This window comes from Ictalurus punctatus, chromosome 13, assembly GCF_001660625.3.
Source record: "Ictalurus punctatus breed USDA103 chromosome 13, Coco_2.0, whole genome shotgun sequence".
NCBI lineage: Eukaryota > Metazoa > Chordata > Actinopteri > Siluriformes > Ictaluridae > Ictalurus > Ictalurus punctatus.
In genome coordinates, this window is record NC_030428.2 from 11,520,891 (window position 1) to 11,546,592 (window position 25,702).

Genomic DNA, 25,702 nt, shown 5'->3' on the forward strand with positions numbered 1-25,702 from the left:
GCCGGCGGAGTCTACTCGTGGCGGAGGCGGGATTCCCGAGGCGGGGCGGGGGTTTTCCCGGGCCGGCGTCCTCCGTATGTGCGACTCTCACTATCCGGCGGTCTCGTCCGCGCTTGTACCTCCTGGAGAGAGGGAGAGAGAGAGAGAGAGAGAGAGAGAGATTAGCGTGGGGCGTGAGGTTACCGTCGTGATCGGAGATTGCGAATCGCTGCAAACACGCACAGAGTCCGTCTTGACGCTACGATATTCTCTTCCGCTTCCCGGCCGGAAGCGCGCCCTTTTATCCTCCTCCGCCGTCGCCTGAGTGGTGGGACTTCCCCGTTGGATCCGCCAATCGCTGGCCGGAGTCGCGTCAGTCCCGCCCTGCTGCGGCGGTCCTTCCCGCTGGCGGAATGTTCGGCAGGAAGCTGCCCACGTCGTGCCGGTGCGGCAGTTGGAGAAGGAGCGTTTTCCCTCTCAGAGAGACGGCTCTCTGCCCGTCGCGACAGTATGTATATATACCGCGTGCCTCCCAGCACACGGCACGGAATATTAGAGTAGTTTGAATGAGTTAGTCACTTAGTTTAGAGTCCTCACGATAGTTAACCATAGTCTTAGTTTATGTCATGTTTCATGGTTCATGTTTAGGGTCACGTTCAGGTTAGTTAGTTTAGTTCACGCTGGTTTCTCCGCCACCAGTCCCACGCTATAGTTCACGTTTCTTGTTTTGTTCCTCGACCCTGTATTTCCGTGACCGCGACCTTGATCCATGCCTTGCCCCTTTATGCCTGTTTGCCGATCGCCTGACCTCTTGCATGTTTGTGGATTACGTTTTGGATCATGTTTTGGATTTGTCTGCCTGTCTCTCTCTTAAATAAACCTGTTTTACTGCGATTGCATCCTGCCTTATCTCCGTTACGTCACGACGCGTGACAGAATATTTCGCCCATCATGGATGCAGCACGAGAACGGAGAGAACGCAGAACCTGGAGGTCAACGTCAATCATCCCCGCCTTGGATTCTATGCAGTTTTCGCAATGGACTTTCATGGACCTTCCCGATCGGTATGATGGCTTCTTTGCCTATCCGGACTATTTTATGATTGACTGCCAGAGTTACTTCTCCAGCCTGTTTGACCCGAAGCCAAGGGAGAAACAATGGATTAAGTTCATGATGTCCCGATTTTTTGGCGAAGCTCGCAAGTGGGCACAGCGAGTAGCAGCCATGAGACCCCGAGTACTGGAGGACAGTAGGCAGTTCTCGGACCTGTTTCTGAGGGAGTTTGGAGAACCAGGGCAGAGCTACAACTTGGATGAGCTGTTGAAGGGAGTTAATGTGGCGAACAGTGCTGATCTTCCATTCCACATGCATTATGAGCGGATGAGCCACCAAGTTGATGTTAACACGGACAACCAAGTCCCTGAGGTCCAAGTCCAAGTCAAGTCTCAAGTCCCTGAGGTCCAAGTCCAAGTCAAGTCTCAAGTCCCTGAGGTCCAAGTCCAAGTCAAGTCTCAAGCTTCTGAAATCCAAGTCCAGTCTCAAGTCCCTGAAATCCAAGTCCAGTCTCAAGTCTCAGAAGTCCAAGTCAAGTCTCAAGTCCCTGAGGTCCAAGTCAAGTCTCCAGTCTCAGAAGTCCAAGTCAAGTCTCAAGTCCCTGAGGTCCAAGTCAAGTCTCCAGTCTCGGAAGTCCAAGTCAAGTCTCCAGTCTCAGAAGTCCAAGTCAAATCTCAAGTTCCTGATGACACGCCCAAGTCTACCGACCCGGTCGCAAAAGTTCAGCCCACGCCCATGTCTACCGACCAAGTTCTGCTCACGCCTGAGTCTGCTGACACGCGCAGCCAAGTTCTGCTCACGCCCGAGTTTGCTGACACGCGCAGCCAAGTTTTGCTCAGGCCCAAGTCTGCTGACATGCGCAGCCAAGTTCTGCTCACGCCCCAGTCTGCTGACACGCGCAGCCAAGTTCTGCTCATGCCAGAGTCTACTGACACGGCCACCCAAGCTCCGCCCATGCCCAAGGTTCACCTGGTGACCTCAGAGCCTCAGCCTCCCTGTTCAGCTGTGGACGTCGTTCAGCCTCCCTGTTCAGCTGTGGACGTTGCTCAGCCTCCCTGTTCAGCTGTGGACGTCGCTCAGCCTTCCTGCTCCATGGCAAACATCGTTCCCCCCTCCTGCTTCGAGGAGAGCTATGCTCCTCTCCCTGGCCTCACGGAGACCCACGCTCCTCTCCCTGGCCTCACAGAGATCCACACTCCTCTCCCTGGCCTTACAGGGGACGTCGCTCTGCCTTCATGCTCCGACAAGGACTTCGCCCAGCCTGTCTGCCCGGCTGTGGTCGTTGCTCAGCCTGCCTGCCTGGCTGTGGTCGTCGCTCCGCTTTCATGCTCTGCTGAGTACAGCGCTCTGCTTCCCTGTTCAGCCGAGGACGTCGCTCTGCTTTTCTGCAACGCCGAGGATGTCGCTCCGCTTTCCTGTTCAGCCGAGGACGTCTCTCCGCTTTCCTGCAGTGCTGAGTACGTCGCTCTGTTTCAATGCTCCGCCGAGGAGATGGATGTTTCATGGCACTCCGGGAGAAGTGCCCTTGGGGAGGGGTTCTGTCACGACTTCCCCTTTAAGCACCGTGCTGAAGATCATGTGAATGCACGCTGCTGTGCAAGGTGCGCAGAGCACCTGCTTTTTCGTTGTTGACATTCGTGACATTTGGACACGTGCATTTGTTATGTTTTATGTCTCCTCCCTGTTCTGTCATTGGCTATTGTGTCACGTGTGTCCGAATTGCCCTCAGCCATCAGCCATTACGAAGCTGATTATGTATGTATATATACCGCGCGCCTCCCAGCACACGGCGCGGAATATTACAGTAGTTTGAATGAGTTAGTCACTTAGTTTAGAGTCCTCACGATAGTTAACCATAGTCTTAGTTTATGTCATGTTTCATGGTTTAGGTTCACGTTCAGGTAAGTTTAGTTTAGTTTAGTTAGTTTAGTTAGTTTAGTTCACACTGGTTTCTCTGCTACCAGTCCCGCGTTATAGTTCACGTTTCTTGTCTTGTTCCTCGACCCTGTATTTCCTGGATCCCTGCCTTGCCCCTTTATGCCTGTTTGCCGATCGCCTGACCTCTTGCATGTTTGTGGATTACGTTTTGGATCATGTTGTGGATTTGTCTGCCTGTCTCTCTCTCTTAAATAAACCTGTTTTACTGCGATTGCATCCTGCCTTATCTCCTTTACGTCACGGCGTGTGACAATATCTAGGTCAGGTTAATTCTGTGTGCGTGAGTGACAGCACTTCATTTCCTTTTGCTTCATCATGCTCTGCCTTTCCTGTCAGTTAGTAAAGTCTGACAATGATCGTACAGATATCCTATAGTAAATACATAATTATGAGTTTCCATACTTACAAGTTAACACGTGATCTCTTTCTCTGGAAATTAATTAAATCAAGCAATATAGCTGCTTTAAGCAATTTGTCCAGGAAAGCATGATTGACTCAAAATCTAAATCTGAAACTTATATTTAACTCAGTGCTTGGTATCGATGTATTATTACAGAGGCAATAAATTGCGTTAGGAATTTGTAACATGAGTCATCCATATTTAAGAAAAAGGGATTATTGTTGTGCGCTCTCTTTGCAGGACCCAACGGACATGGCCCACAATCAGAAAATAGCGTTGGACTAGGTGATGTCAGGAGAACTGTCCTGAATCAAAGGAATATAAATGATTACCCTGTAGATGATACATTATGAACATATGATACTCCGACTACTCAGATTTATTTTCATTTTAAAAGAGAATATGTTTTAATACAATGAGTTGCTTTTTCATATAAGTCATGGCTGATCAGACAGAATTTTACACAAGTTCTTTATACACTCACAGGTCACTTTATTAAGAACGTCACATGATGTTCTAAGAACAGCCTGAATTCTTCAAGACATGGGTTCCAGTAGGTGTTAAACATTTATTTCAGATTTTGGTCCATGTTTATGTGATTTGCCATGCTGCCACTATAAGATGGATAAATTGTAGGATAAAGGGATGTACATGGTCAGTAACAACACTCAGCTAGGCTGTGGCGTTTAAACAATGCTTGACTCGTATTAAGGGTACCAATGTGTGTTAATGCATTCAGCATGTTATTACACTACCACCAGCAACCAGAACTGTTTACAAAAGTCAGATTTGCTCCATGCATTCATGTTGACACCAAATTCTAATCCTACCATCTGCATGTCACAGCAGAAATCAAGATTTCTCATCAACGTTGCCAGACACAGAATTACCATTCACTAGATGTTTTTAGTTTTTTACACCATTCTGTGTAAACTGTTGTTTGTAAAAATCCTAGGAGATTAGCAGTTTCTGAAATGCTTAAACCAGCCTGTCTGGCACCAACAACCATGGCACGGTCAACATCACTGAGATCACATTTTTCCCCTTTCTGATGCTTGATGAGAACATTAACTGAAGCTCTTGACCTGTATCTGCATGATTTTATGCATTGCGCTGCAGATTGGATAATTGCATGAATGAACAAGTATACAGGTGTTCCTAATAAAATGACAGGTGAGTGTCTATTTACATACATTATACCCTAAGTTTGTTTGAAAACGGTTACATTTAACACAGTTCTGAGTCGTGTTGCCTGATAGCTTGTCTCTAATGTACATTGGTGTGTTTGTGATTGATTTTAATTGAATTAAGTGTGTTTGCATGTTCCCTGACCCTGGCTATGGATTTTGAATTTTTTTCTTTAGAAGAAACCTTAATAAACAAACAAACAAATAAAATTTTATATAATATTACCTCTGATTCTGACTTTATTACAAGTTACTAAGTAGCAGAGTCATGACTTGAAGTTTTGGATTGATGTATCAATTAAAAAACATCATAAATCGATTATGATTATAAACATTCATGAAATGCCTTGGAAGTACAGGACTGAACAAAAGACCAAATACAGGGAATTATTACTGTGTCTGCACATTCAGACAGACAGATAGTCCTTTTTAAATCTGCCACATGACAAATAAGACTCTCTAGCTGATCCTCTTCAGTCTCTGTCTACCCAAACCACAGACAACAAATGCTCTTTTGCCACTCATATCCATTCCAAGTGTCACACTAAGTCAGACTTAGGTTTGTGATGGAGGTTAATAAGAGGAGACAGGGGGTGGAGTTGGATTGAAAGAGCTTGAACATGAAGTTGAAGGCTGAAGGAGGAGGGTGTGAACACCAGAGATGGACAATAGACATGAGCACATTGCATCCACTTCCCATCAGCTCTCCACAATAAAAGGGCTGGTGGGGGATGGTGATAGAGAGAGAAACTGATGAAGGCAAGGCTAAAGACTGTATATGTGGAGAATAGAGAGAGAGGGAGGGGGAAGTGTGTCACAGCACTGGAATAGGCATCGGCAAAGCCCTGATAGTGGATCGAGCCAGTAGAGCAGTCACGGTTACAGCGCAATACAGGGAGCTTCCCTCAGAAGAAGAAACACCCCCTTACTCAGACACACACACACACACACACACACACAGACACACACACACAGAGACACAGCAAGGCACAAGGCAGGCAAGGTAAGAGATGCAGGGGCTGTTCCCTCTGGCATGGTTGGTTTGGGTGTATAATCCGCTTTACAGACAGAATGAGCAGCAGGGATTCAGCTTGTAAAAGGATCCTGCAGTGTGTTTTCGGTTGACTTGCTTTTTGACGGAGCATGGGAAAGAGACCCTGGCAAAATGTCTCTATCTGCTACTGAGGTATGGTTGTGTGTTCAGAGTTATTCCATAGCCATCATCAGCCACCAGCCTTCACCTGGTCTTTGCATGTACTTAATAATGCAACTGAACTAATGATCTGATTTCTCATGGAGGGAGTGAAGAGATGTAGATTACGTAGCTCTAACAGTCACTCCTCACTTAGGCAGTCCTTTCCTTCCTTATCATGCTTTGATCCTTCAATGCATTGGATTTTCAGCATGGCATGACAGAGTGTATAACCGTGCATGTGCATGTGCATGCTTTCGAGTGTGTGATGTATGTTAGAGAGTCAGTGCCAGTTGAGGTGTATATATTGGCAGATATTCTGTGTATTTTGTCTGAATATGACAATATTTCTACACTCCCTGCCTCCACTTTGTAGTGTAATATGATGCTTGCATGCACTTATATGCACGTACACTTAGAAGAAAAAAAAAGAAAATATGAACATTTGAACAAACAAAGCTTCCAGTACTAATGAGAGACCAGAAGAGGGTGGTGCTGGTGGTGGTTGTGGATGGGACAGATGGTGGCAGGGTGATGGCAGGATGACCTTCTGACTCTCACCTCAATGCCAATCCTGATCACTCATCAGGAAGCCCTCCTGGTGCCAATGGACAGATCAGGGAGGACAAGAGGACATCTCAAGCTAGTCTACAGTCCTGGGGCTTAACTGAGTTCAATCTAAATGTGGATAAATTACAAAAAAAAAAAAAAAAAAATGTGTGTAGTATTTTAGCAAATGATCCCGAAATGTAGAAAGAGAAATGCTGCACATACGAACATGACTGGAACAGTATTTGTATTGTAGATGATTACTGTGGTTTTGGGAATGCCGTGATGAAATGCTAGCCCATCCAAAGTGTGGCATATGCACTGTAAGAATCCACCAGCTGTAATTGTAACATGATGGCTTGCAAATCCTGTCAATGTAATCCTTTTATCACACACTGTAATCAGAGAGAGAGAGAGAGAGCAAGAGAGAGAGAGGGAAAGAGAGAGGGAGGGAGACTTTGGGATATTTGAAATCTTCATATGGAACCAGTATCGATTAGTGAGCATGGAGAGTCTACACCAAATCTTCACGTGGTCAGGATGAATAAATGCTGAATAAGCTCAAACTGCAAACATTATTAATGAAGCAATGCGGACAGATATTGTTCATATATTGTCTGATTAATTATCTGTATTTTATAGCCTGCCTTAAATTATTTATCAGCTCCACTAAAAACAATTGAACATTTTTGGATTATCAAGCTATCTGCCTTAAAAATGTATATATATATACACACAAATCAGAATAGATGTGTGGAAAACAGAACTAATATAAATGTTAGCCTTTATTCTGTATATTTATTACATAAATTTGAACTCTGATAGTAATCAAGTGCATGCAATACTGTCCCAAGGCAATTTTGTGTACAGCATGCTATCAGGGTTAAACAGGTTTTATCCTTCATTAAATAAGATTATTCCTTTAGTGTATCATGTGGAATAAATGCTCATTTGTCCTTGAGTTTCCAAGGGCAGGGACATGTCATTATAATCAGTCCCGGTGAATGATTACCTGTAGCCAAGTAGCTCATACAGGAAACTCATACTGTATAAGAGCAGTGCGTGCATGAGAAGAGTATATTCAAGCTCTGCAGATTTATAAAGGTTCAATTGCTGGGATGATTGTGTACAATCGTTGCAATAAAACAGTTACTGCTGTGGATTCTAAGGTTACAAAAAACAAAACATGTTTATGAGCTGTAATCGTTTACGACCTGCAAAAGTCATTCTGTAAGAAAGCAGTGATAGAATATTGATTCTAGAGCCACAAGGACTTGAGAGTTTTTCTCTTGGGAGCATTTTTAAAGTGATCATGTTTCTCCTGACTGCACACACACACACACACACACACACACACACACACACACACACACACACAGCGCTGTACACATTCATGCTGACCACAAGAACAAAACTGACCCTTTTTACCCTTTAGAAAACTGATTTTTTTTTTCTTAAAAGCGCCACCACACTTTTGTAGTTTTTCCCCCTCAACGTTTTGCTTTCTTTTAATAAAATGAGATACCTTAGAATACATCATAGAACACTGCTCCATAAATCTCTATATGCAGAAGCAGTAAATAATTCAGAAACAGCAGCCAGTGGTAGAACTAATTTTCTCCTTGTGTATTACAGGACTGTCAGATGAGCTCATTCTTAGTGTGAGACACAAGGAAGAGAGTGAGGAGTTGAGGGGGGAAACACCTGCTGTCTACTTTCCTGTGTGTCTTGCTTTTAAATGAGAGAAGCCATGCCTGTCCTCTCACCCAACACAGGTAAGAGCTTGATGCTATATGTGTGATGTTCCTTTTCTTACTTCTTTGAAAATGGATACCACATCAATCATGTTTATACACCATTTCTGGGGTTCTTTCTGGACAGTAAGGAAGGTTACGTCCAACTGTTTTTCCATCCTCTGTCCAGGCCTACATGAGATGCTAGCATTGCTCACATCTCAGCTGCACCCTGGAGCAAATCACAAAGAGGATCTGGTGTTCCTCCGAGAGGTTTTCAGTGAGAGAAGCCTTGGCTACCTAATGAGAGTGTGTATACTGTTACATTTTGCAAGCACCTGTGTGTGTGTGTGTGTGTGTTTGTGTGTGTGTGTGTGTGTGTGTGTGTGTGTGTGTGTGTGTGTGTGTGTGTGTGTGTGTGTGTGTGTGTGTGTGTGTGTAAGGTTTGTCCTGACCATTGAACGTTTGCGTTGCTGTAGATTCATGAGCGCCTCAGGCAGTACGAACAGCAGAGTCCGACGCCTGTGCTTCACAGTGCTGCCTGCTTGGCAGAGGATGTAAGTGTTTGATTATCTCCTCAGCATTCCTTGAATAAAGGATAGGTGTTGGACCTGGATGTAGGAGAGGTGTCAATAGTCCATAAGACCAGTGCTGACCAGATGTTTTTGGGTGGTAGTGGACCATTCTCAATGACACTGAATCCCCAGCAGGTTGAGGAACTGTCCAGAATTCACAGCCCATGATGAGAGTGCTGGCATTCTACCTCAGAGTTATTTCCCAGTGTTTCTGAGGGTATTGTGGTAGAGTTCACATTTAATAAATAAAAATAAATAAAAAATCCTTCAGGATTAGTGGGGAGCCTGCAGCCTATCCCAGGGAACTCATAGCCCAAGGCAGTGAACACCCTGGGTCCAAAGCCACCTCACAGCACAATCACACACACAATTTGGAAATGCCAATCAGCCTACAATGCATGTCTTTGGATTGGGAGGAGGAAATCTCCAAAGCACAATAACATGCAAACTCCAGAGGGGGGATTTGAACCCCCAACCTCAAAGTTGTGCGACAAACATGCTAACCACTAAGCCACCACACTCACAGGTTCAGATACAAATAGTATCATTGTGTTACCCCCCTACAAGTCAGTAATTAAATATCTTATAATCAGGCATGTCCAATCTTATCCATGGCTTCTACTTAGTTGGAATGAAAACCTGCAGCAACACAGGCCCTTTATTGGAAAGATTGGACATCCCTGACTGGTACATATGGTACACTGACTTAATGAATTGACGACTTAGAGTAGATTTAAGTAATGAGATTCATTAGCAAAGATATTCCTGCTTTTTAAAGCTCCACATGGTCTACTGCAAGATGGCTGGAAACGGCTGGTGTTATAGGCATGTGCTGTGTCTGACAGGTGGCTGAGGAGCTGCAGAATGGGCCATTAGAAGGAGATGAGAAGGAGCTGCTTATGCTACTGACTACTCCACATGTGAAGGTACACACACACACACACACACACACACACACACACACACACACATGTCCCCTTCTTTCCTAAACTATATTTTATCAGCTATCAATTACAGCAGCAAAGCTTTTTCAACCCATACCGACAAGTTACTGCCAGGATACAGACTTCCCTATATAATCACTGTCGTTAATAACATGATGGGGCAATTAGATTTAATTAGATTGACATTTTAATGCTGTGTGCTATAAAGAAATGCTGTCAAAAGGTATTTTAAGACAATTTAATTAAGCTGATTTTCTCTCTGCCCGAGGTATCTTTTATAAACCATGTTTTACTTAGTGTTGTCTTTCTTTCTCACACATACTCTCTCTGTCTTTTTCACCCCTTGGCAACTGTCAACTGTCAGTGTGTCGGATTTAGTTCTGACCGTCCTCCCCCTGCTCGTGTGTGTGCGTGTGTGTGTGTGTGTGTGTGTATCCGTGATTCTGTGCAATGTCTCCCCAGGCAGTGCTAACAGTGCACGACACCGTAGCGCAGAAGAACTTTGATCCCGTGTTGCCTCCATTACCTGATGATCTAGATGATGAGCTGGAGGAGGAGTCGGTCAAGATTGTTCGTCTAGTGAAGAGCAAGGAGCCTCTAGTGAGTTTCAGTACAAGTTCACCACACATTGTCCTTCACACCACTAAGGGTCAGTCATAAAAGCAGAACCATCATTATATCTGGATCTGGTCATATATGGTATGTCTGATATAAATCAGATTGTAACACTGCCTTTACTGAGCTTGTGTCAGTCACCATGTGTATGTGTATCAATGCATTTTACATGGTAAATAGAATTCAAATGAATGTAGTATTCTCACTTGGTCTGATTCTTTTATCACACTCAGATGTTAATGTGATGCTATGTGATCTGACTGGAACATTTGGTGTTCAGGGAGCGACCATCCGCAGGGATGAGGTCACTGGAGCAGTGGTGGTCGCTAGGATTATGAGGGGCGGGGCTGCTGACCGCAGTGGTGAGTTACTTCTCTCTCCTGCTTCTCCTGCTTTCCTCCTTTTCTCCTGCAGACGGATCAAATAGACAATCTTTGTCTGCTATCAGAAAACAGTGTATGATCAGACAAATCCTGTTTAAACAATACCAGATTTTAAATGAATGTTGTAATACAGCGTCCAACAGATGGATTTACTACCGGCTGCAGCACCGTGCCACCCACACTAGACAATTCAATTCAGTTTAATTCATCTTTATTGTAATTATGGCAGTTTACTCACTAGGCACACAAATTATAAGCCTTTACCATATAAACATGGTACTTGTCATGGCCTTCCTGTATCACAGTGTTTGTTGAAGTCTGTAACGACCAGTGTGTGTGTGATTGGCAGTGAGTATTTTAACAGCTCTGGAATAGATGCTTCCACATTCCTCAGTCTATTTGTGTGTCACTGAATAGTCTGGTACCACCTACCAGATGGTAGAGAGCCAAACAGATGGTAGCTGGGTTATGTGCGATCCCTTATCATAAATGTCCTTTATTTGTGGTAAGGTCATTCCAGTTATTTTCTGCATTGTCAGAAAACGACCTGCTCCAGACATGGTGGTGTTGGCGTATAAGACTGTATGCAGTTGGACATTATGCTTTCCACTATGCACCTACTTGTAGTGTGTGAGGATCCATGCGTGATGGTTGAGGTTCCTCATAGTCCTGAGGCTGTTGCAGTGGGTCATTCTTGATGAGTGTAATGGGAGTTATGTGGACTCTGAGGAGGTTGAAGCATCTGATCCTTTGTTCCAATGTTCCTTTGATTTAAATGCTTTGTGGTTTACACTCTGCTTCCTAAAGTCAAGCATCAGCTCCTGTCTCTAGCACTTTTGCGGCTTTCTTGCAGGCTGTATCCTTGTTGTTTGGTCAAGCCCGACATAGTCATTTAATCCGAGATGGCACGTAGCCCTTACAAATACTTCAGATTATTCCTGTGCACTGTAATTTCATAAAATACAGATAAGATCTTCAATACCATAGAGATGCTTTTTATCATACGAAATCATCATGAAATGATTTTACCTTACAGTGTGCCCCTATAATACTAGCACGATGTAATAGCAACTTAATAAAATATCACCTTTCTTTAGCAGATTACTGATTGATTTTGCAGAATTACACGCAGTCTTTAGTATGGGATCTCATCGCTTGTATATGCAAAGTACCTTAGGTAACCGTGGTCGCCTTGGGCAACATTTCAATAGAAAATAAACCTATTGTGTAGCTATTGTGTTTGCACTTTGCACATCATATGTCATAATGTTTACTGTGCTCTTCATATGTCATGTATTTATTCACTATCGCTCACTAGTGTAATGGCTTTCTTGTTGAGAGGTTCTAAATTTGCAGCAGCTATTGTTCTGGTGCTAGGGTATTGTTTGCTGAATAACATACAAGACAGGTGACAAATAAAAGGAAAATTCAACAAAGTGTCACGAAGAACAGGTGCTCCTCTTATTTTCCTTACATATTCACACTAATGCACTAGCATCATAGATATTTTAATAATAAAATATCCAACCCTGTTTACTGATGTCTTTAACTATAGGTCTAAAGGCAAATATCACTTACTCACTGTTTCTACTGAAACATGGGGCTCTCAGACACATTGTATGGACTTACATGCAAGAGGTAGATTGGTACAAAATGGATAAAATGTTCGGGGTCAAACACAGTGAAATCTTAAAGTGGTTAGAGTCTAAAATACAGTACAAAATGTCATCACAAGGCCGGGTCAATCTACCAGAGATCAGAAATATCATCAAATCCAGAGTGCTAGGCAAAGGCAAGGCAGGACAAGATGAGACAAGGCGAGACAAGGCAAGGTCATACACAGGTATTCTGTCCAGACAACAACAGTGTGCATAGTGGGGTTGCAAGGAGAAAGCCACTGCTCCCCCAAAGCACTATTGCTATTCTTCTGCAGTTTGCTAAAGACCACATGGACAAGCCAAAAGGCTACTGGAAAAATGTTTTGTGGATGAATGAGACAAAAAAGAATTTTTGGATTAAATGAGAAGTGTTATGTTTGGAAAAAGGAAAACACTGCATTCCAGCATAAGAACATTGTACCATCTGTGAAACATACTGGTGGTAGTATAGTTTGTCCCTGTTTTGCTGCATCTGGGCCAGGACAGCTTCCCATCATTGATGGAACGATGAATTCTGAATTATACCAGAGTTTCTTTAGGAAATGTCAGGATGCAGCAACACAACCACCCTAAGCACCCTAAACACACAAGTCATTCTACCAAAGAATGGTTAAAGAAGAATATAGTTAATGTTTTGGAATTGCCAAGTCAAAGTCCTGACCTTAATCCAATAGAAATGTTGTGGAAGGACCTGAAGCAAGCATTTCATGTGAGGAAACCCACCAACATCCCAGAGCTGAAGCTGTTCTGTAGTGAGGAATGGGCTAAAATTCCTCCAAGCCGATGTGCAGGAGTGATCAATAGTTACCAGAATCGTTTAGCTGCAGTTATTGCTGCACTGATAGTGAAAGCAAAGGTTCACATACTTTTTGCCATTCACAGATATGTAATACTGGATCATTTTCCTCAATAAATAAAGTTTAAGACCAAGTATAATATTTGTCTTATTTGTTTAATTGGGTTCTCTTTATCTACTTTTAAAACTTTTGTGAAAATCTTATGATGTATAACAGTCTAAAGGGTTCACAAACTTTCAAGCACCACTGTATGTACATAACCTTTGAGGTCATATTAGCTAGTTAATATTTACTCCAGAAAGGCTGCTGGCAAACTATGAACCCATTTATGTTAGCTACTTACAGTATGACACAAGCAGTTCACATATATTTGTAAATGTTCCCATCTGTCAGAGTGACAGATTACCCCACATGCTTGCTGAAGTTTTGATGGAACTTTAGTCTTCTGAGACTTGGAGGGATACATTCAATGCTCTCATATCTGGACAAAATAAGGTCTAAGGATAATTACCTTCTGAATGGTACAACCATTTTGTTTGAAATTCACAAAGTTCCAAAAACAATGCCTATCCTGAAAGCTACGGATTGGATTGCAATGTGTATCTATCCACAGGGCTGGTGCACGTGGGAGATGAGCTCAGGGAAGTTAACGGAAATCTCATCACCCACAAGAGACCTGATGAGATCAGTCAAATTTTGGTACGTATTCTGCAGTCTGCAGACTGGTACTGCATCATCAGTTCATATTTTGCAGAATATATTTTACTGAATTACACAGGTCAGATTCTGTATATACACTTGATCATGCTGCTTCTCAGAAAGACTGATTTATATACTTTTTTAAACCTCTGACTGCAGTCACAGTCTCAGGGCTCCATCACTCTGAAGATAATCCCTGCCATTAAGGAGGAGGACAAACACAAGGAGAGTACGGTGAATGGCATCAGTCATTATGATCCACCAGGATTTCTACAATTCACTGGATACAGCTGTTTTAAAATTATATTCTTATTGAGTTATTGAACCAGACATATATTTGTGTTCTCATATATTATCTGGTTTGTTTACAAGGTCTATTTAAGGGCCCTATTTGATTACACCCCATTTGAAGACAAGGCCACACCCTGCCAAGAGGCAGGACTTCCTTTCCTGCGAGGTGACATCCTGCAGGTGGTGAGTCAGGACGACTCTACATGGTGGCAGGCCAAACGTGTGGGTGATAGCAACCTGCGTGCTGGCCTTATCCCATCACAACACTTCCAGCAGAGGTGCGCTCTCCTATACATGAACTGTGGTGACTATTGCAAAGTATGCTTTGGATTTTATATAGTCCAATATTTTAGCTAAGCATACATCAGCTAAAATATCTGCTGGATAACTTACTTTTATCTCTTAATTATTTGTGCAGGCGCATGGCACATAGGCTGAAAACTGGCACGTACCAGAGTCCTAAGTCACCAAGTGTACCACCCTGTAAGTAATCTAAAAGAACCTTACCATCAGACCTACATATCCGCTCCTAGTCTAACCAGCAACAGTGTCGTTATGAGTTTATTTTGGTCCCTCTAATCTGACAGCAAGATGTTTGGCCAGTCTGAAATGGAAACAGGGCTTTACTGCAGCCAAAATCATACAGAAGTCAAACCATTAACAGATTAATGCCCTTCTGTTCAAACCCCAGGCCATTTCACCTTGTTTGTTTCAGAGCATCTGTTATTATGTCTACACTCACTGTCCAGTTTATTAGGAATGCCTGTACACCTGCATAGTAACTCCAATAACAATACTTTACAACTGTGGTGAGCAGAAAAGCATCTCAGAATGCACAATATGTCAAATCTTGAAGCAGATGGGCTACAACAGCTGACGACCACATCGGGTTCCACTTCTGTCAGCCAAGAACAGGAATCTGAGTCTACAATATGCATAGGCTCTCCAGAACTGGGCTTTTGAAGATTATAAAAACGTTGCCTGGACTTTTTCCAACCTTATTGTGTTGTGCTCCTGACAAGTGATTGGCTGATTGCATAATTGTATGAATGAACAGGTGTACAGGTGTTCCTAATAAAGTGAATGCTGAGTGTATATTGTGCATGCAAACGCCCCCCCCACCCCACCCCCCACCGCCTTACTGCAAAATATAAGGAAACAAACAAAACAAAAATAGATATGATATGATATGATATGATATGATATGATATGATATGATATGATATGATATGATATGATTACTGTGCTTCAGGGGTTTCCTACAGGTTCTCTGGTTTCCTCTCCCAATCATACACTGTAGGCTGATTGGCATTTCCAAATTGGTGTGAATAGGTGTGTTAATGTGTGTGGGATTGTGCCCTGTTATGGTTTGGCCCGTCCAGGGTGTCCCCCGCCTTGTGCCCCGGGATCCCTGGGATAGGCTCCAGGCTCTACGCAACCCTGTGTTGGATAAGTGGCATAGAAGATGGATGAATGGATGGATATGATATGATATGATATCAGCATGAGTATATTTTTATGCATGGAATATTCACTTTACCATGGTGTAATCTTGTGCAGAAACAGATGCTTCAGTTATCCATTTTTTCACTCTGCTTGCTACAGATGACCAGGCTTCTGATAAAGGTATGTGATTGGGGAAAAGCTTTTTGCCTTTTTTTTTTATTTTATTACCATGGATTGCATGTACAATGTGCAATTCTGGTCCCAAACAGCAAGGTTTCTGTAATAGAAGCATCATGTGTGAGTTTTAAAGTGCCACATGTCCACTGCTTATGCCACTTATGCTGCTAAAGCTGAGACCACTGTTGAATGATGTGCAGACTCTACACGTTGTACACTTGTGGCAGTGTTGGTGTGCACTTCCGCAGGAAATCTTGTGATATCAACACACTGAAAATACTCCCTTGTAAAACACCTGCTGCGATTCCTGTATCCTTAAGTATTTATTAATTAGAATTGTTTAAATTGCTATGTTGTCTTACATGCAGTGGTTATGTTCAGTTATTTATATGCGCACACCACACACACGAGTCCCATTCCCTCAGCCCGTTGCCCACACACCACTTGAGACGGCCCTGTGTTTTCCTGTCCTTATGTCTTCTGATGTGTAATCCTGTCTCCCATTGCCTAACCTGCTACCTGCTATGATATTGCCTCTGTACTCGTATACATGTCCCAGCTCCTTATTGATTCTCCCTTTTCTTCATCACATCCTCTCCTCCTTTCCCCTTTCCTACCTTTTCCTAGAGGACTGTGACTGTGAGGGCAGTGGACAGCACATAGGTAGGTGAGACAGCACTCTCCTTCGCACACACACTCATGCTGAATGTGGCTTTGGCATTTAGTGACGCTTAGTAAAGTGGCATTGTAAAAAAAAAAAAAAAAAGTGTTGCACTTTCAGATATATGTGTATTGCATTTGTCAAGCCCAACTAATACTTTAAAAGGAACAGCTCACCGCACTGCTGCTGTCTAGCCGCTTTCCTGTCTGTCTTGATGTTGGCGCTTGGTGTGTGTGTGTGTGTGTGTGTGTGTGTGTGTGTGTGTGTGTGTGTGTGTGTGTGTGTGTGTGTGTGTGTGTGTGTGTGTGCCATGTGTGGAAGGAGTCTTCTGTCAGTGTCAGGCACTTCATGCTTTAAGGCAAGCTTTGCTTGGAACGTATGGCTTTATCTTGGAGGAGCTTTGTTTTGAATACATGGCAGAGTCTGCAGCATGGCTGCTAGCTTGCTGTCGCTCGTCCCAGTGAAATAGTGTTGGATGTGTGATGATGGTCTAATACTAGTTGTAGTTTCTCCAAAGTGTAAGGCGGTGGCACCCACCTGTGGTCAGGCCTTTTCCTGGGAGTTCTATTCAGGTACACCTTCCCATTTCTGTATGTCTTCATGTGTGGCAGCTGAATGATGGTTATGTTTTGTGTATAATTTCACTTGTAGAATTTTTTTTTTTAATAATACAGCATCCTTATGCTGTCTGAGGGGAAAAAAACAAGCAAAAGTGAATTCAGATGTCAAAGAGGAGCTTCCCTTGAGACCTGTTTGTTATTTATCTTCACCTCACTCCAACCATTATTATATTTTCTCTTTAACCTGACATTTTGTGCTGCCCGTCCAAACATATCTTCATATCAGTTTATTTCAGTGTCATTTTTTTTTTCAAGAACATGTTGTTCAATGTCCTTATCACACTGGTACCACACTGTATTCCATTGGATTTCAGCAAGTCTTAGGAGAAGTTTCCGGTTAAGTCGTAAGGATCGGCACAGCTCTTCTGAAGACTCTCAGCCTGCAGAGTCCGGAGAATCCAAGTTTCTCGTCTATGAAGAGGTCACACGCTATCAGCAGACGCCTTCAGACAAACCCAGACTGGTGGTGTTAATCGGTGAGAATCAAGACAGTTGGTGCTAATGTTAACCATATCAATGTGTCTTTTTGGCATTTGGTAAAGAAGCAAGATTCAGTTTTCTCCGTCACTCTTTTCTCCCTTTTCTCTAATTGTCCCTCAAGGGTCTCTGGGTGCTCGAATCAATGAACTGAAACAAAGAGTGATTGCTGAGAACCCACATCGATATGGAATAGCTGTACCACGTGAGTTGGCTTTTCCTGATCAGACACAATAAAGAGCTGTACAGCTGAGAGACATTCTCAGAGTAGAAAAGTAGTCTCACATCTTCCTAGTATAACTCAGGGACTCATCAGTAATACCTTTTATGTAAAACTCCAGTGTTTTTTTTTTTTTTTTAAATGAACACACATTTTGAACGTGTATTCTGACAGACACCACTCGGCCAAGGAAGAGCCATGAAAAAGAGGGTGTTGAATACCACTTCATCTCAAAGCAGGCCTTTGAGGCAGACATTCAGAGTAACAAGTGCGTTCTCCTGTAATATAAGACATTTTTACTCTCTTGGTCACTTTTGTTATCGGCAATAAATCATTAAAGTAAATGTACAATAATGTACAACATTAATTTCAACCTGCTTTACTGCATTAGGTTTATTGAGTATGGAGAATATAAAGATAACCAATATGGGACAAGTTTGGAGTCTGTTCGGAGTGTACTGGCCAGAAACAAAATGTGTTTGGTGGATGTTCAACCTGAGGTTAGTTTCTCTCTCTCTTTTAACATTTTAATATTATTATTAGATAATAATAATAATAATAATAATAATAATAATAATAATAATAATAATAATAAAAACATTTGCCTCGCACCTCTGGGGTTGAGGTTCGATTCCTGCCTCCGCCCTGTGTTCATGGAGTTTGCATGTTCTCCCTGTACTTGTTCTTCCTCCGAGTACTCAGTCCAAAGATGTGTTGTAGGCTGATTGGCATTTCTAAATTGTCTGTAGTGTGTGAATGGGTATGTGAATGGGTGTGTGAGTAGGTGTGTGATTGTGCCCTGCGATGGGTTGGGACCTCGTCCAGGGTGTCCCCTGTCTTGGGCCCTGAGTTTCCTGGGATAGGCTCCAGGTTCCCCATGACTCTATGTTGGATAAGCGGTACAGAAAATGGATGTTATTAATTTTCCCCTTATTAATAGGTTAAGCATTTTTGTTTTTGTTTTTGCTGTATTATCAAGGTCTATGATAAAAATTTACATGAGGTAAAGGTACAAAATGTTCTAGTTTAATTCTAGTGTATACAGTTCTAGTGTATACAGTGTATTTTGGAGTGCTATGCAATACAGGATGACATAAGAAACAGAAAGGTTTTAGCCACAGAATCTGCATGCTAAGTTAACTAACATGCTAATTTGATTAACCTTAGTGATAAACAAAATCTTGGTTATTATTATATATTTAAACAGGATTGGGTACTGTTGAATACATAGATGAAAACTGAAATAACAAAATCTGACCTGGGACTTAGTTTACTAGCAGTTTATTAGTCTGCTAGCTGTGTGCTAATATGAAGTGCAGTACAGTTGTACAGCAGCAGCAGGCAATGACAGTAAACACAAATTGACTCACCATAGATGTTAGCATTAGAATAAACAAATATTATAGTAAGAGTAGGATTTGACACAGTCTGGCCCTATATGCTCTAGTCTAGGACAATGATTGATTTAAAGATGTTCGGAAAGCCAGAGACTACCTGGTTAACAGTTTTTTGTGTGTCTTTCCGTACCAGACCTCTCCCAGGTCCCAGTACAGCTAAAAAAAGCGTTAAGAATACTAAATTCCCATGTGAGATAGTAACTGGAGGTACTTTTGCTTCATGAATTAGTCTCAGTATGTCTCATTCCAGGACTGGGAGGACATTTAAAAGGTTTGGGGAAGGTATAGATGCTACCTTTATCCCTAATACCAAATAAATAACTGATGATGGTCAGCACTAACCATTTCATCTGGCCCACATATTGCCACGGACTGACGCTGATGAAATAATCAGAATCTGACTGCCAAAACACAGGCACAACAAAACACAGCAATAAAACAACCCTTAATGAGACCATGCATTTACAGCCGGGCCACTTTAATATCAAAATGAAAATGCCACACAACACTTGTTGAATTTAGGACCCACATTCCAAATATTATTGCAAACTTGTGATGGGTTTTATATATGTGAATCTTTTGTTTAATTAATATCCCATAAAAAAAACACAAAATGAACAAAAAAGCAATAAAAGGCAACAGTATGGTTATTGGGGAATGGGAGCAATTTTAAAAGAATAGACTTTTCCAAGTGTGAACATTTGTATGCATTTATTTGATATATTCTTAAGGGTTGTCAATACAAATTACACACACATTTCAGAGAAAACACTGCTATTTTTCAAGAAGTTATAAGAATGAATTTTTAAATCATTATACACAATTTTAAAAATCCATGAAAACATTTTGTGCATGGTGCCAAAACCTTTTTGCTAGAGGACTTTTTTAATTTTGTCCATAGTACTGATATAATTAATGACAGCTTAAGTTTTTATTATATGATGATGATGATGATGATGATGATGATGATGATGATTATTATTTAATTTGTTTGTTTGTTGTGAATGTTTGTTATGAATTGTGCTCACATGCCACTCTGCCATGGTTAATTACAATATTTTCATCCCTTATAAATGACCAGGCTCTAAAAATCCTTCGCACAGCTGAGTTTAAGCCCTATGTGATATTTGTCAAGCCATTCATCCCTGAGAGCCACCACCACTGCAGCAGAGCCACATCGCCATCAGGAGGCGACAACGGACACCTCACGGTAGGAGCTTTTAAACCCCACAAGACATGTATATGATGCCTCTAAAATCTCAAATTTCACCTCTGGAAAAAAAAAGAGTAAAAATAGCAAACCATAGTGATCTAACTTTGATGATAATAAAATATAAAATGTATTGAAATATGAAATTACATCTGGTAAAATAAACAAACAAACAAACAAATAAATAAATAAAGAAAGAAAGAAAGAAATTGTTGCTAAATTGTACACTATTTAAACCCATGATTACATTTACATGGAAGGCCATGATTTCTGAGAGACAATCTGGACCAATTAGGAGAAGATGGTACTGTATATGCAAGTGAAGTAGTTTTTAACCGAGCTTGTTGTTATTACAGTGCATCTGGCAAGTATTCACAGCGCTTCACTTTTTCCACATTTTATGTTATAGCCTTATTCCAATATGGATTAAATGCATTATTTTCCTCAAAATTCTATAAACAATAACCCATAATGACAATGTGAAAGAAGTTTGTTTGAAATCTTTGCAAATTTATTAAAAATAAAAAACAAAAAAAAGCACATTTACATAAGTATTCACAGCCTTTGCCATGACACTCAAAATTGAACAAAATTGAACGAAGTTGTATCCTGTTTCCACTGATCATCCTTGAGATATATTGGAGTCCACCTGTGGTAAATTCAGTTGAGTGGACATGATTTGGAAAGGCACATACTTGTCTATATAAGGTCCCACAGTTAACAATGCATGTCAGAGCACAAACCAAGCCATGAAGTCCAAGGAATTATCTGGAGACCTCCGAGGCAGGATTGTATCGAGGCACAGATTTGGGAAAAGGTACAGAAACATTTATGCAGCATTGAAGGTCCCAGTGAGCACAGTGGCCTCCATCATCCGTAAATGGAAGAAGTTTGGAACCAGCAGGACTCTTCCTAGAGCTGGCCGCCCAGCCAAACTGAGCAATCAGGGGGAGAAGGGCTTTAGTCACGGAGGTGACCAAAAACCCAATGGTCACTCTGACAGAGCTTCAGCGTGTCTCTGTTGAGAGAGGAGAACCTTCCAGAAGAACAACCATCTCTGCAGCACTCCACCAATCCAGCCTGTATGGTTGAGGGGCCAGACAAAAGCCACTCCTCAGTAAAAGGCACATGAGAGCCGTCCTGGAGTTTGCCAAAAGGCACCTGAAGGACTCTCAGACCATGAGAAATGAAAAGATTGAACTCTTTGGCCTGAATGGCAAGCCTCATGTCTAGAGGAAACCAGTCATCACCTGGCCAATACCATTCCTACATCCCTGTGGGGATGTTTTTCAGCGGCAGGAACTGGGAGACTAGTCAGGATCGAGGGAAAGATGAATGCAGCAATGTACAGAGACATCCTTGATTAAAACCTGCTCCAGAGCACTCTGGACCTCAGACTGGGGTGAATGTTTATCTTCCAACAAGGCAATGACCCTAAGCACACCAAGATAACAAAGGAGTGGCTACAAGACAACTCTGTGAATGTCCTTGAGTGGCCCAGCCAGAGCCTAGACTTGAACCCGATTGAACATCTCTGGAGGGATCTGAAAAGCTTGGCTTGCCAAGCTTGTAGAATCATACTCAAAAAGACTTGAGGCTGTAATTGGTGCCAAAGGTGCTTCAACAAAGTATTGAGCAAAGGCTGTAAATACTTATGTACATATGCTTTTTTTTTTTTTTTTTTTTTTTTAATAAATTTGCAAAGAGTTCAAACAAACTTCTTTTGTGTTGTCATTACGGGGTATTGTTTGTAGAATTTTGAGGAAAATAATGAATTTAATCCATTTTGGAATAAGGCTGTAACATAATAAAATGTGGAAAAAGCGAAGCGCTGTGAATACTTTCCGGATGCACTGTATATATCATTTATGTCATGTAATTATCAGAATGCACACTTAGTTTGGCCCATTTGTTTCTCTGTCGCTCAATGTGTAAAGGAGGAAGAGCTTCAGGAGATGCGTCATTCAGCCGAGCAGCTAGAGCAGCAGTACGGCCACCTGGTGGATAGGATCCTAGTGAAAGAAGACTCCAGCAGTGCTTGTTCAGAGCTCAGGAGCATCCTCGAGTGCCTAGAAAGGGAGTTCCAGTGGGTTCCAGTCAGCTGGGTTCGAACATAAATCCTTCCTCAGTCTGTAACAGGGTGCTCATAAACCTGACTGTGTCTGTGTCAACCACAGAAATGCATCTAAAATACTATTTTATAACTGTGCTAATAGAGCCTCTAGTCTTGCATGAATTAATGTCTGAACAAATTGCATCCATCAAGCAGGGCTCAGGCTCAACAGTGCAACTGAGGGAACTTAAACATGAGTAGCCATGCAAACAGAATTTCATGTACAGGCTCGACAGTAGATGTCAGTATAACTGGGGCATCAGGCAATATAGGACAAATAAGTGTTTGTTTGTTGTGCTCCTTAAATATTTGATGAAATGAGAAATTGTTTGATTATTGGTTATTATTGATTTTTGGTGTCATTATTATTGATTCAGGCTCCATCTGAAGTGGAGGCTGAATAAGCACATGGTGCCTGATACAACACAACACAGGTTAACAACCTAACAAGTTGTTAACAATATCTATACACACAGTGGGCAGTGGGTAGAGTTGTCCCTTCACAGCTCCAGGGTCTCCTGCGTTTTTGGGCATGTTCTTCCTATGTCTTTGTGGGTTTCTTCCTCTGTCCATAAACATGCCACATGGCAGATTGTCAGTAGTTGTATTGGGTTTGTTAAATTGACCAAGGTGTGAAAGAGTGTGCTTCATGCTCAGCTTTCCTGAGACAGGCTCCAGATCCACCACAACCCTGACCAGGTTAAAGTGATTACTAACAATGAATGAATGAATGAATTAATTAATGTTATGAATGACTGAATGGATTCACTAACAGAAGTATAGATCAAGACAGAATGCAAGACCTGAGGGATTTTAATACATTTTATTGATGCAAAAACATCACAGGAAGTGAAATTCTTGTTTATTATTTTTTGTTCAGGATTTCCCACTTTCCCCATCATGTTGTTCCAATTTACTGCAAAGAACCACCTGAATGAACCCTGCTGAAAAAACACAATAGAAACCATCACAGAAATTCTAATGGTTTCCACTACAAATTCCATTACAAACCATCAGACCATTAAAACCACTACCATTATTATTATTGGTCCTTAATGGTATCCACTAGACATGTTCAGTTAATTAGCCTTACTTAGCTGTTAAACAACACTATCTTGACTTTTAATAGCATATTATTCCTTCCGAAAGCAAAAGGGCGAAAGTAAAAATAGAAGTGACGATAAGCCTGCTAATAATTAGCTAATGAAGTTAATAGGCCTGCCACTGTTTTCGTGCACAAACATACACATTAGTCCTTATACTGAACTAAAATTTATTTGAGGGCTTTTTTTTTCTTCCCAGTAAATACTATCATTATGTGCTCCTTGTGTTCCTATTAAAACAATATGTAATATGACCTAAATTAGACCATTGAAAGTCTTACATGTTCCCTACGTAAAGTGATGTTTACGTCATATTCTGAATTTCTGTCTACATGTGATGACTGTGTATATATCCCAGTGTCCCATAACATCACATCATATTACATGTATATTTGCAAGTCATTGTTGGGGAATTGTTGGGTTAATAATACCGATATTTATTACCCTTTGATCATTAATGTTTATGAATCTTATAATCTGTAAAAACTATAACCATGACTGATGTGTTGGCTAGATTGTCTTAAGTTACCAAAATCTTATAGGATATCAATATTCAACTTTAAACAAAATATCCAATTAAATCATAATATTCAAGAATGAGGCATGTTAAAACCTTGGGGTCATGTAGTAATAGCATCTTATGGCCTTATAACCCTTAGAATGTTTGAATATAAATATAAATTGTGACTGGGTCATCCTTTCGTCTGAACAAGTGTGCTAATACATAGTTAGGGACATGATGTTGGAAATCTCTTATTTTTATATTAACGTGTAAGAAGATGAGAACTCTAATAAAGTATTAATTTTAGAAATTAGGCATAGTTTTTTCAGGGTTTTTTTTTTAATCATGTGGTAACCCAGTAAACATCGAAACAACATTGTGGGGTGGCTGTGGATGATGGTCATTAAATACATTTTTACATGGTCATTCTTGAGCAATGCTTTTTACTTTTTGTTAATGGAAAAAAATACTATTTGTGTCATTTTTCTGTCTGGCACTAGATGGTGGTATAGGACCTGTTCTGTTTGTCTTGAATGCCAAACAACTCTACATACCTGTTATACCGTACCAAATACCACTCAGAACTTTAGTCATTAGAAATTAATTAGAAATTAGAAATAATTAATTACAAATAATTAGAAATTATATTTAGAGGATATAATCTGGCCTTATTTTTTACTCAGTTACTGAAATGCTGATTTAACATACCTTTGTAGTCTATGAAGTGCTTTTGCATATTATTAATAGAAACGACCATAATCTAACATAAACATAAACTACTACATATAACATAAACTATGCTATAATGGCTATGTGGCAATCAGGCCTGTGGTATATCGCCTGATAATGTCATATATGGCCTGATTATTTCTCTAGTTTATTTTTATTCTTGCAATCACTGTACAAATAGTGCCAGATTATGTAACGCTATCCACATTGCATCAATCCTAGGATGCTTGCCAAGCGTGGGTCTATCACAGTGCACAGAAAATACCATTGAAAACCCTTGCTGTAGACACAACTGCAACAGCCAGCTGTATGTCCCAAGCTGCTCTCTTTTTGTCTCTAATATGGGGTCCACTCATAACCGCATGCAATGTGTGCCATGCAATTTTTCTAATCTATTTTGCACAGGTAATTGCTTGCAAAAATACAGACACTGGAGAAACCCATTTCTATTTGGCATACTGCATAAGCTAGGAGAGGTTTTTTTTTTTTTTTTTTTTTTTCTCAGTTTCATTTTTATTGGACATTTCTGCTGTACATTTCTGCTAAACATTTCTGCTGAACTAAACATTTCTGCTAGGAGAGGATTTAAGGGACTCCAGCACAAGGGAGTGATCCCATGCCAGGCTACTGGAGTTAGGGGCAGGGGACACCTAAAACAGAAATCCCACTTAACCCTTTAAGCTGGTGAATGCCTAGACAGTGGGCATACAAGTGCTTGTACTGGCTGCACAGGTTTTGCATCATGGCTTACATAGTTGAAGCTGTGTGTAGTGGAACCCACTTAACTTGGTAGCTAACCTTGAGAAGCATACTGTATAAAATGGCAGGGAAAGAAACCTCTTGAACATGCCATATTTAGCCACAGGACCAGTCCTATTTGATGGGAACGTGATGGTATCCTCTTAAACATTCTATAAGAAAAGTTAAATATTGCCCTAAGAGTGAGCAAGTTTTTCTCCTGTGCCCACAGCTTTATTTTTCCAAGGTAAGTCTAACTTTTATTTTATTTATTTTTTTTTTAATGAAATTGCTCTATGGTACAGTATAACTGAAG

General features: G+C 41.3%; 1 protein-coding gene across 1 annotated transcript; it reads left to right on the top strand.

The window, feature by feature from the left end:
* The first annotated feature begins 5,388 nt into the window (after positions 1-5,388).
* mpp3b (MAGUK p55 scaffold protein 3b) lies at positions 5,389-24,343 on the top strand. Its single transcript, XM_017482667.3, has 20 exons — positions 5,389-5,560; positions 7,934-8,073; positions 8,222-8,340; positions 8,511-8,588; positions 9,452-9,532; positions 10,013-10,150; positions 10,446-10,527; positions 13,617-13,702; positions 13,862-13,936; positions 14,075-14,271; positions 14,412-14,476; positions 15,599-15,619; positions 16,244-16,279; positions 16,784-16,849; positions 17,212-17,373; positions 17,499-17,579; positions 17,769-17,862; positions 17,986-18,094; positions 20,073-20,201; positions 22,139-24,343. Exons 2-20 carry the CDS (start codon positions 8,037-8,039, stop codon positions 22,316-22,318), a joined length of 1,836 nt encoding a protein of 611 aa, XP_017338156.2. The 5' UTR covers positions 5,389-5,560; positions 7,934-8,036; the 3' UTR covers positions 22,319-24,343.
* Positions 24,344-25,702: the final 1,359 nt, after the last annotated feature.